Source organism: Heteronotia binoei, chromosome 2, assembly GCF_032191835.1.
Source record: "Heteronotia binoei isolate CCM8104 ecotype False Entrance Well chromosome 2, APGP_CSIRO_Hbin_v1, whole genome shotgun sequence".
Lineage (NCBI taxonomy): Eukaryota > Metazoa > Chordata > Lepidosauria > Squamata > Gekkonidae > Heteronotia > Heteronotia binoei.
Genome location: NC_083224.1, coordinates 58288608 through 58301366, shown reverse-complemented (window position 1 = coordinate 58301366; position 12759 = coordinate 58288608). Strand labels below are relative to the sequence as shown.

General features: G+C 41.9%; 1 protein-coding gene across 5 annotated transcripts in view; it reads left to right on the top strand.

The window, feature by feature from the left end:
• Positions 1-12759, top strand: part of ADIPOR1 (adiponectin receptor 1) — a 51848-nt gene that overhangs the window by 19293 nt on the left and 19796 nt on the right. For 2 of the 5 annotated variants that reach the window (XM_060231084.1, XM_060231083.1), the window contains exons 2-4: positions 9055-9139; positions 9659-9863; positions 10608-10828. In XM_060231084.1, coding sequence (XP_060087067.1) covers positions 9836-9863; positions 10608-10828 — 249 coding nt within the window. In that variant the 5' untranslated portion in view covers positions 9055-9139; positions 9659-9835. The remainder of the gene's footprint in view (positions 1-9054; positions 9140-9658; positions 9864-10607; positions 10829-12759) is intronic. The other 3 variants (XM_060231087.1, XM_060231086.1, XM_060231085.1) reach the window with 2 other exon arrangements.

Here is a 12759-nt window from a genome sequence, read left to right as displayed (position 1 = left end):
ATGTGTCTTTGATCAGTAGCTTTATTTTAGGGGACTTATTGTAGTTGGGAGATCTTTGTTTAGCTCCTTGGAGAAATTATTTTATGGTAGGGTTTTTTATGGTTCATGGGCAACAAAATACAGGAAATGAAACCACCTTTCCCCTAGTAGGCTTCTAATTCATTATAGCATCCGTATTTATTTTATATATAGCTTAAAATGTATTGTGGCAGTTAGCAAGTTTTAAATGGGAATGATGCGTGTAGGGAGGTATTTCATAAAACTAAGAGACCTCTATCAGTATGAGCAGAGTACTACCTTAAATTTAGCCAATATTAAAAATGTTACGCTATATTTTATGTGAATAAAAGTAGACCAGTTGCAAAGACTGTGATTGCAGCAGTGGATGCTATTATGGTTTTCTATTGGATTCTGAGGAAAATGTATTTAAGGCCTATGAAATAATTCTTGGAGGAGGGAATAGAATGATATAGCTACCTAGATTGTTGTTGCTCTGTTGTTCTTCCAATATTTCTCAAGGATACCATATGAGAAAATAAATTTTTGGAGGGCTATTTTTGCCTGAATGATAACTTGGCTACCACACTTCCTTGCAATGGATAGCTACAGGCATATGTTGGGTATCTTGTAGACTGCATTTTCAGCTCATGCAGGGCAACAGTGAAACCTAGCAGGTCTAACCAATGCTTTGTGTGAATTGGTTACCTTAAAATACATCAAAACCAGAATGAATGTCCACCTACTAATAACCTCTACACTAGAGGTAGTTCAGCCATCAAATCTGGGAAGGCCATCTGTTCTTATAATGTTTTGAAAGTTTAGCATAGTGAATGTTTCCTGAAATAGTCAGGAAGATCATTCCACAGTGTGGGAGAGTACTAAAGAAAATGCCTAAATGTCAGCAGAGGCTGTTCTAACATTCCTGCCGATGGAATGACAAACAAGAAGAGGAGCTGACTTTTTATACCCTGCTTTTCTCTACCTTCAGGAGTCTCAAATCAGCTTACAATTGCCTTCTTTTCCCCATAACAATCACTGTGTGAGGTAGGTGGGGCTGAGAGAGTTCTGAGAAAACTTTGGCTAGCCTGCAGTCTCCCAGAAGGCTGCATGTGAAGGAGTGGGGAATCAGACCTGGTTCTCCAGATTAGAGTCCACCACTCAACCACTGCACTATGCTGGCTCTCAAGCTTTGGTCTGAAGAATTGCCATAAGGGAACATACTAGGAAAAGCTGTCTTGCAAGCATGTGGGTCCCAGATGGAGTTATGAAATGTGTGGAAAATTTTGAAATCATGGTGGGGGCTATGTTGGTAGTGTATTCGGTTTGGTTTTTTGGGGGGGAGGGGATGAAATTTTGGGAAAATCTGAAATATGTGCAGTATTGGAAAAAATATGCTTATTTTACTGGTTAATATAAAATGTATCTGTGACAAAATGGTATTGTTAGTTAAAAGTCATAAATATTTATTTATTTATAAATATAACAGTATGTGTGCTTTCTGTAAACAGCATTGACAGTACTTGAAAGACCTGCCAACTGTTGCAACCTTATTCTAGCATATGTATCATAGTGTTTGCCATCAGAGCTGTAAGAAAACAGAAGGTGAAGACAGAATAAGTTTTGTAGTAAACAAAAGATATTGTATGGTTTTGATAGAATAAAACAAAAGCCCAGTAGGACCATAAAGATTAATAACATTTGAGGTAGAAACAGTCTCATCCACTCACAGAATGGCTAGCAGTATATGTGGAACTAGGGATGTGCATTCACCAGTTTGATGTAGTGGTTAAGTGTGTGGACTCTTATCCGGGAGAACCGGGTTTGATTCCCCACTCCTCCACTTGCACCTGCTAGCATGGCCTTGGGTCAGCCATAGCTCTGGCAGAGGTTGCCCTTGAAAGGGCAGCTGCTGTGAGAGCCCTCTCCAGCCCCACCCACCTCACAGGGTGTCTGTTGTGGGGGAGGAAGGTAAAGGAGATTGTGAGCCGCTCTGAGACTCTTCGGAGTGGGGGGCGGGATATAAATCCAATATCTTCTTCTTCTACCATATACTGACCCAACCCCCCCTCCCCCTGGAAATTCTTTATTTTTCAGATGTTATTTAAGCTGATTACAGATCGTAGCATCTTATCAGCTTCATTTTATAGCTGAGCTTGAATAAAGCTGATTTTTGGGGGCGGGCTTTTATTTGGGTACATTCAGTTATACTGAATGGCTGGTGGACTCCTCTTGCAGCTCAATTTAAACCACGCTGCAGGAAAAGCAGAGCCCTCCCCAGGGCAGGCTGTCTCTTTTTAAATCAGTATTTTTCTTTTCAGGTCTATTGAACCTCCCAAAATTCAGTTTGTTTTTTTAAAAACCAGGTCCAAATACCATACCAGGTATTGGGATCTGGGATTTTTTTTTTGGAAATACCATTAAAAAATGTTTTCCAGGTCCAATAGACCTGAACTGAAAAATATCATTTTTGTTTTGTGCACCCCTATTTGAGACTGAGTTAATATTATAACATTTGAGAGGGTATCATAAAAAGATGAAGGTAGTCTCCTGTGCAAGCACCGAGTCATTACCCACCCATGGGGTGATGTCCTTCATGACGTTTTCTTGGCAGACTTTTTAGGGAGTGGTTTGCCATTGCCTTCCCTAGTCATCTACACTTTACCCCTAGCAAGCTCGGTACTAATTTTATCGACCTTGGAAGGATGGAAGGCAGAGTCAGCCTTGAGCCAGCTACCTGAACCTAGCTTCCACTGGGATTGAACTCAGATCATGAGCAGAGCTTGGACTGCAATATATCAATTATGTTCAAATTAGGAACATTTAAGCAATAACTATTTTGAAATGTTGGATATGTCTACTGTATGCACTGGAGTTGTTCTCTAATACAGTGGATTGTCGTACATTCTGCATATGCTCATGAGTTGAATTACGTAACCTTTTTATCGTAAGCATTTCACTCATTCTAAAAGAGAACCTATTTTTTTCAGTGCTCCCCACTTTCCTGTTGTAAATAATGAAAAAGCCTGTAGGATGAGAGGAACATTCCAGGGTCTTTTGGTCTTTCAAATTTCTGGCCCAGGCCGTGAAGGTCTTAAAGGGTGAGAATCAATGCTTTGAAATGACTTTTGGAATGTACAAGCAGAAAGGTAACATTATTTTAAGAGACCAAAGTTTGAGTCTAGTGGTGCTTTCATGTGCTTCAAAAATGTGGTTAGAACCTCTTTCTGTGCTAACTTTTCTATTTGCAACAAGTCTTGTTTTATGAACAACAAAACAAGCTTGTCTGATGAAGTATGCTTTTAGCACACAAAAGCTTACATTCTCAATAAAACTTTGTTGGTCTTAAAGGTGCTACTGGACTCTATGGCCATTTTCCCACTGACCTTACTTCGGAGCGACATCCCTCTTCACCACGCGGTGTCTGCGCGGATTTCCCACCAACTGCTGCGCACAACCAGGAAGTGCCGCGGCTTTCGTGTCGCAGATGTAAACCGCTAAAAACCAGTTTACATCTGCAACACACAAGCCACAGCTCTTCCTGGTTGTGCGCAGCAGTTGGTGGAAAATCCGCGCAGACGCTGCACGGTGAAGAGGGACGTCGCTCCGGAGAAAGGTCAGTGGGAAAACGGCCCAAGTTTTTTCTTTTGCTTCAGACCAAATGGCTGCCCACCTGGATCTTGTTTTATGAGTTAACATTCAACAGTGGTATGCCTCATTCTCCCAGCTCATTAAGCAGCATAAGTAGACCCACTCTCATGTGTGGAATCTCTGCATCTCCATAACCTTTGATATAATCAGACAACCTGTAATGTGTTTTAAAAAGAAAACTGTTAGTTCTGTTTTAGGCACATGTCAGTGATAAAATGATCCCCGTTTTTCTTCCTAGATGGGGCCAAAGGACTGGAGAAACCCCCAAATTCAAAACTTTTCTTTTCAGGGATGGTGAAGACACTAACAGTGCTATCCTATGCATGTTTACTTGGAAATAAGTCCCATTTTATTGAATGGGATTTACTCTCAGGTAAGTGTGCAAAGGATTGACGATTATACAGTTTTCATTGCAAGTGTTTGAGGATTTGGAGGATGTCAGAGGCTCATAGTCATTGATGAAAGGATTCTGCAGGTGAAGTACCTGTCTTTCCTTTGCAGAGCCTACTTGCTTGAATCCAGCCAGCAGCCTCAGCAGACCATTGTTCGTGCTGAGGAAGAGAGCAGGCAGAGATGGAAGTAAAAGCTGCTTGAGATTCCCACTGTGGGAGCCTGTACAGGCTGTGAGCATTGCAAGGGAGGCTGATTCATTAGACTGCCATAGGTTTTGCAGAGGGAAGGCTATGCACCTTTTACTGCCCTTCTTGTTTGCTTCCTGGTATGAAGCCTGCAGCTCAAGTGAAAGAGAGGGATAGCTGAGGCTGTTTTCCATGTGCCTTTCTTTGCAGATGACAAAGGAAAGCCTGGGTAGTGGACACCTTTTCTTCCCTCTGTGTCTTCTTGTTTTCTCCCCAGCATGCAGCACTGCAGCTCAGGCTAGTGAAGTTGCAAGACAACCAGAGTAGGTCAGGCTGGCTGTGGAGGAAGGGGAATAGAATTCACACCCCACCCTGCGTCCAACTTTCATTTTTTCCAGTATAGCTGCTGGGAAGGTGAGGTAAACTTACTTTCTCTTCTCCCTTAGCTTTCTGTCCTCTTGGTTTTCTGTCCTTTCTGTCCTCTTTCTGTCCTGGGTGCTGGAATGAGAGCGTGGAGGCTGTGGAGAAAGGTAAAGGTGGCTGGAGAAGATGGGCTATCTCATGTTTGAGATCTGCAGCTCAGGAATGTTTGCAGTTTACCCATCCAGTCCCTGGGCAACTGTTTCAAGCACTCCAGTCCCTCAGCAACTGTTTCAAGGTGGCAGCAACCCACCAGCCACAAGCTTTGCCACTTTCTTGGCCCACAAGCAGGTGCCTCAATGGGAAATGCTGCTCAGAAGAGCTGCATGTGGCATGCCGAAGAGCTATAAGCAGCTACTGAGCTGCTGCTCTAGAGGCTTCTGTATCTTGCATGACATTTCTAAATTGTCCAAGGGTAGTCTCACACAGAGTACACTGCAGTAGTCCACTCCTGAAGTTGCCATAATATGGATCTGCTTGGCCAGTTGACTGATGCTAAAAATGGGGCTAATTTCTATGCTAGATAGAATTGAAAGAAAGAACTCTCTGCTGCCATACCCACTTGTTTCTCTAGCAAAAGGGCAGGTTCCACCAAAACTGAATCTGCTAACAATAGACTTTCCCTACTCAGAGCAGGGAGCACAATATTCCTCACAATTCCTGCTTTGCTATTCAGCACCACTTCTGCCTTGTCTGGTTTGATCTTTCACAAATTTACCTCAGTTACTTTACTGTGGCAGAGAGCTACTAACCTAGAATAGGAAAAGCTGCCTCTGGAAGCTTAGGTGAAGAGATGTGTAGTGTGCTGTTATTAGCATATTGATGACATCCTACTCCAGTGGTTCTTAAACTTTCTGTAGGGGACCCATTTTTAACTTAAATATTTTTCAGGACCCAATTGAAGCCTTATTGTACTTATAGACACATATGAAGTTGTCTTATCCTGTATTAGACTCTTGGTCCATCAAGGTCAGTATTGTCTATTCAGATTGGCAGTGGCTCTACAGCCATTAATCTTTCACATCATCTGCTACTGGTCCTTTCAGCTGGAGATGCCAGGGACACAACCCAGGACCTTCGGCATGCCAAACAGATGCTCTATTCTGAGTGACAGCCCCTCCCCTACTTAGGGAATCTACTTGCAAGGTATCTGCACCCTATTTTCTTTTCCTCGAACATAAGAATTTTGCATCAGATAACACTGAACATTTTTCATTTTTAAGATTTATAAGTAGCATCTAATTCAAAGGCTTTGTATAAATATTAGAAAGCATGTGTGATAATGCAGAACCCTGTGAGATACTTTGGGATAAATCCCAATATGTTGATTCAGCTTTCTAAATTCCATCAGATAGACAACTTCAACCACTCCAGCACTTTTCCTCTAATCTGTGTACCAACTTCCAGACACTTCAACAATATTGAGCACTCATTTGTCTTAGAGGCTCGTGGAGGATCACTGGTTGGATCAAGCCAGCTCTGATCTGAAACTGGATTTAAAAGGATAAAGGGCAGGTACATATAATTATATGAGATCTGCATATCATTAGCCACATTCTTTGTGTCAAAAGGTGACATTTAATAGAGGATGAAAATCAACCTCCTACAGAAAATATCCCTCAAACAAAAATGTTAAGCTCTATTAGAGACTCACCTTGTCACAACAAGATTTTATCAGCCAGGACTGACAAGGATCCCAGTTGTATGCATAACATCCTTAATCTTAGCAGTGCAATAAAAAAGGGATACCAAGCTGAAGATATCCATAGAATGTCCAGATGGTACTGCCGATACTTCTGCAGAGCAATTCCAAAACTGTCATCAAAACCCCAGCAAATCAGAGAATATTTTTAGCAAAAAAGCATGCCAGTGTTATCATTGCTAGTAGCAATTGCTTTTGATATTGAAATTTCAACCTAAGAATCAGATATTCATAGAATATCCTAAATAGCAGGACTGGATGTGACTTAGCTGGTGCAGAGGTAGTGGGAATGTATTGTGCCTTTATTGTTACTGCCACTACCTAGTAGGCTTTCCAAGAAGCTTCATAACATATCGTCATATTCAGCCCACATTCTCTGTTGATCATGTCCTAGTCATCATCTTTCCCATTTCAGTCCCCAACACCATAAGGTCTGTGCTCCTACATGAGGGTGAAATAGGGTACTGGCAAGCAACCCTGTCTGCTGTCCCCTGGAACCTAGTATTCTGGACTCCTATAAAGGCATCAGAGTTACCATTAGGGATGGGCACAAACTGGAAAAACGTGGTTCCGTTCATGGCATGCCCTGTTCGCAAACCAAAAACTGTTATGAACTTTTGGCCACCTCACAAACTGGTTTGGTTTGGGGGGCAGTGAATGTGCATACACATATACACACACACAGGCATGCTAGAAACACCATACTTGCAGGGGATCTCCAGTTGACTGACTAATTTCCTCAGAAAGCACTTTCTTGGGGACACCTTTGGGGGACCATAACTCAGACCCCGTAAATCCAATCCTCACCAAACTGGAGGGCAGATAGAGGAGAGTCAGCTAGAGATCTCCTGGGAGTTTGGTGTCTCTAGCTTGCACAAGATCTGTTCTATATACTCCTGAGCCTGTACCTATCAAAATGAATCAGATCTAGCAGTGTATAGAATGGATCCTGTGCATGCTAGAGACATCGAACTTACAGGGAACCTCCCTCAAATGCTCACCTACATGTCCTCCAAGTTGTTGTTTTGAAGTTTTGTAAACATTTTAATTGAGTGGAGATAGTCTGTCTGGAAATGTATCTGCCCACAAACTGGCACAACCATGAAAGTTTCACAAACCATGAAACTTATCATGGAATTTAGTTTGTGAGTGGGTTTGTGCTCATCTCTAGTTACCATTTGGACTGTCAGAATCCCCCACAATATCTTGTAAACCAGTCAGATCTGTTGACTTCCAAAGGTGCGCTATAGAAATTGATCCACCACTACTGTAGGAGACATGACGGAGTGCTTAAGTATCTGTGCTGCATGTAGAAGGTCCCAGGCTCAATCTACTTCAATGGCCCCCTACCTTTTTGGCGCCAGGGCCAGGCCCCAGGACTGGCCCACCCACCTTGGCCCCAGGGCCGGCAGGGTGGGGGCACTGAATTTGGCCTCCCCCCCCCGCCCCCTAGGCAAATCCCTGTTTGCCTCCCCAGCCTCCTCCCCCCTCCATTCTTCACAATTTTAAGGCTCAGGAAGGGGCGGTGGAGTGCCTCCCGGGCTCTTTAAAGGCCGACCCCCCACCGCGCTGAAGACTGAGCTCCCATGGCCCTCTGGCGCTCTCACGATCAGCACTGGGGACAGCAGCAGTGAGCAACCCGCTGAAAAAGTGGCGCTGCCCTTGCCTTCTCCCCACTTCCTTCCTGGGCCTTGCCTCCTTCCCACTTCCTGGCGGGAGGAGGCGCTGGTGGGGTGGGGCAGAGATGCCCTGCACGGCCTGGTTGTTAACAGGCTGCGGACCAGGATCATCTCTAGTTGACAGGAATAAGTCGATGGTGATGTGGAAGACCATGTATAGCTGCTGCCAGTCAGAGATAGACAATGATCTGATGCAGTGAAAGACAGGTTCATGGTTTCAGCAAACAATGATCTGATTGGATGGATTTCTTTCCCTCTCATCAGGTCACCATATTCCACTTTAGAACAAAAAATTAAATCCAACTTATGACTTTTTTCATGTTTTGGCCTCATGATAGCTATGGTTGCTATTTTCCTTTGTCTTTCTAAGCATTTTAATGTTTTGCTTTTGTAACATGCAGTCTGATTAAGAGTCCTGGTGAACTCAAAAGTTCATACATTGTTATGTGTTACTAGGCTGGTTCTAGTAAAAAGGTGTTATGTGGATTGTATCATGTATTTTTGGATGTTACTTGAGATAGACATAGTGGCATCCAACCCTATTTTAGTCATATAGCCGGATAAATAATAAGGCCTGTTGGGCTTTGTGCAATCTGAGTACACACAGATACACAGTGGAGAAGACTAATCACTGTGAACAAACTTTCTTTTGGTGCACTTGAAAAGCAGCTCCATTTTTAAAAGGGTGCCCTTGATTCTGCTACATTCATAGCAGACATATTTGTTCATAGAGGTTGTCCTGCAAGTCTTGCACCCATGGCATTTGCTGTAGGGAACATCTTTTCTAAGATGACAGTATATAGTAAAAAGTGGAATAAGAAAGACATAAGTCTTTCCGTAAGCTTTCTGTATGTTTTGGAAGAGGCAATATAGTTTCTCCTTGTATTATAGAGTTGTCAAAACTGCATGGTAATATATGTGAAGGAAGTATTCATGGATAGTTGCAACTGAACCTTAGCCAAACATAGCTGGGACAGTTTTTAATTTTTGTTAGAAGATTTCTAAACTATGGGTTTCCTACTTCTAGGCTTTGCAGAGCTGGAATGGAAAGCTGGGTAGAAGTGTGAGCTGGTATCCTGCAAAGTGCATCATTTTCTCCTAACAATTTACAGGTAACAAATTATTTTCAAAGTTTCTGTTATGTTTTGATTCATTGTTAGCGTCTGTGTTCAAACAATGGTCCTCTCAGCACCTAGTATGTATACATTTTTGTTGTTCTTCCCCTTAGGCTAGTGTGGCTAAATAACTTCTTTGAAGCTGATGATCGGGTTGGCATTATAAATCAGGTGTTTTCTGAACCCTGCCAGTGACTTAGGGCAGCAGTTTATCTATATTTTACAGTGCAATCTTAGAGTTGTTCCACTCTAAACTCATTAATTGCAGTGGGTTTTAGACTGGGATAATTCTGCATAGATTGCATTGCAAATCTGTTGAGAGCTAGTCCGCACGTTTTTATTGCTAAATATGCAGACCTCAATGATGTATGTTTTGAAATCCCAGAATTTTGCAGCTTTTAACCCAAGGTCCAGCAATCAATTAATTTAAAGTTTAAAGTCTTTTTGGTATACCTATTTCCTATTCAGTGCATAATTCTTTCCATAATCTCTTATCGTTGCCTCCCACTGTTCTAGCCTGTTACAGCTTTGATGAAAACTCTTACTCTGCTGAACACAGGAGGTGATGGTACTATTACAGATATTCCTTACTGGCTACATCTTTCCATTCCACATCACATGTCATTCTGACCTTCTGGAGCAGCTTTTTGAGGGACTACAGCCTGGGGAAAGCTACCACTCACCTGCCTGTGCATGAGCAGAACAGTTTTCATTCATGCAAGTAGGAATGTATAGCTTTTGTTTTTGTGGCTTTATATTTGAACAACTGGTTTCTGCTGATTCTCTCCCACCATCCCCCAGGATATGAAACATGTGTCTTTCTTTATCCTCTGTCCACTTATGTATGAGTCATTTCAATGAATGTCAAATTCAGGACAAAATTGTTGCATAGACTTTGGAAGGGATTTGAATAATAGATTATTTGGATTTCATAGAATCTTCTATTTGAACCCCTTGCTCTTTGAAGAATCATTTGGAAGGAGTACTGTATTCATAGGCGACCTGAATCAAGCCAGTCTGGCTGCCAAACTCTTGTGCTTTGAAAGTGAGTCTTTGGGAGTGCTGTTCTGATGTCTAGCTGATTGGATATATTCCCCCAATACAAATCTTCTAATTAAAAATGCTCACCTGATTATCTGGGCAAGTGCCAATTGTTTTTAATTTTTAAATATTACAAAAAAGCAGCAGCTTTGCATTCCGTCATGTTTCATATAAGAGAAAATTCCTTTCTTAGCATGGTGCTTGCTGTGATGCATGAGTGCATCATCTGTAAACAACATAACAGGGTTTTTTTTCAGAATTAGTTCCTTTTTTGCGCAAACCTAGTTGGATCTAATTGCTTAAGATTTGTTTGATCAGGTAGAAGATTCTTGGGCCTACTAGGAAGAAACAACTACTATGTATCTAGGTTGCAAACATCTTCAGAAACAAACTAGTCTGCAAAGTAACATTTTCTTCTTCCTAGTGAGAATTCATAAGGGTACTGGAGAAGTCTCCTGTTCTGCTTTTGCAGAAGTCCAGGTCTGGTGTCTGTCTTCTGACCAGATGTCGTCCCGTAAAGGATCAGTAACCAGCCAAGGAAATGGACCTTCAAATAATGGCAGAGACAGGGAAGATGTGGAACTGGCTGAACTTGGACCTCTGTTAGAGGAGAAAGGAGACCAAGTGGCAACTAATTCATCTAGTGTAAGTAGTTCTTTGTCAGGCAGCTGTATTAAACCATTTATGTAGACGTCTGCTTATTAAAAATCACTTTGCTGTAACTCCCTTAAGTAATACATACTTGACAGCATTCACTGAAACATAGTTCCTTCAGGAAATAGTCATTTTTTCAGTAGGGGGGAAAAGGTGCATAGATGAGCCCTTCTGTTTTTAGAGAACTGTACCTGAATATATGATGTGAAAAAAGCTTATAGTAAAATGCCATTTTTCCTAAAGTTCGCAGAGCTCAGGTCAAGTATTAAGGTTCTTGCAGTGTCGTAGAATAGCCATAAATATACTGGAGAATCTTGTTAGCAGCTTTGTAACTATAATCTCTGCCAAGAGAATGGGAGCTTGTGTAATTTTTAGGTTTGACCTTCATCTTGCAATGCTTCTCCATTTTCTTGGACAACATACCGGTACATCAATGTATTTATCACTTTTAAATCCTGCAGTATTCATGGGAATGGTTCCATTTTATTCTTACAGTTGCCTAGAGAGAGAGATTAAGCTAAAAGACAACACTTGATTCAGACCAAGGGTGGCCAGATTTACTTAAGATAAGAGCCACATAGAATAAGCATCAGATGTTTGAGAGCTGAAAGGCAGGCAAATAGATTGGAGGATGGGAAAGGTGGAAAGAAAGCAACTTTAAATACATTCTCCAAGCCACCAGTTGGCTTGATTTGGACAGGTGATTTAAAGAGACAAATACCTTCTCCAGGCCAACTGATGAGACAGTGGGGGCTTTAAAAGCCACACAATATGTGTGAAAGAGCCACAGTTTGACCAACCCTGATTTAGACCTTCATGGCTGAGTGGGGCTTTGAACCCAAGTCTTCCTGGTCCATATCATATACAGCAGACTGGTTCTGGGACTTTAAAACTCCTGGAAATAAACTGATTTATCCTCTCTTATAAGCATTGCAAGAGAGGCTTGTTTGTTTCATTATGTTGCACGTCTGTCACATTCCTGCTCTGTAAACTAACTTGTAGAACTACCTAGAAATGTTTTTTTCTAGTAGTACCACTTCTCCTTGCAGTTGAGGACTAGTTTGTTTTCTCCCATATGCTGAAAGTGTAGAGCTTTGAAATGAGAAACACAAAGTCTGCACTGTTAAGGAAGCAAATAGATGATGAAAAGGAGGCCTGTCCTTTCTTTCTTTCTTTGGCTGCCTCCTAATTTGTTTCCTGGGTTCCAGCCAGGGTGGGAAATCAAGTTGCCAATTTGGGCGTCCTCTTAGTCCTAAGAAGGAGAAAAGCCTATGGTTTAATCCTTGCTCTGAATTCCAGCAAATCAGGGATTACTGCAGTGTTGGCATTTGACTGTAAAGCTGCATGTGCGGGCAGTCACTGAAGGAGTTTCCTTTCCTGCTGGGCCTCTCAGCAGCTTTTGATAATGGTAAACTGCTTTATTATTTTGGATTGCTTAGAATAACTTGGGGAAAGCTCTCCATTGGCTTTTTAAAAAATGATCTAGCTGTTCATTCATTACTGTACATGCAAGGCTGTCTTGGGGATGCTGTATCAGCTCCTTAGGTTTTCATCTGTGCAATACTGCAAGGCTCAGTGTATCAAACTAGTGCTATTTGATATGATATGGACCAGTTGCTGAGTGAAAACCTCTCTTGCTTTGGGGTATATTTTCTTCTGTATTTTATTAAGCAGCTCAGAGTTGCTTTGTGTCCTCAACTAGTAACTCTGTTTCCTTTAAGGAGACAAATAGGCAGGGTGAAGAAAACTGTTTACTCAGCTGCCGGAAAGGTGCAAGATAGATGGCTGTTTGGATGTCCTGAGTTGTTTTTGGGGACATTCTCCTTGCTTTGGTTGGAGAAAAGAAATACTTTGGAGATCCACTCCCAGTTTCATAATAGGTTGAAGTGACACCCCCACCCCCCAGGACAGGAAAAGTCAAA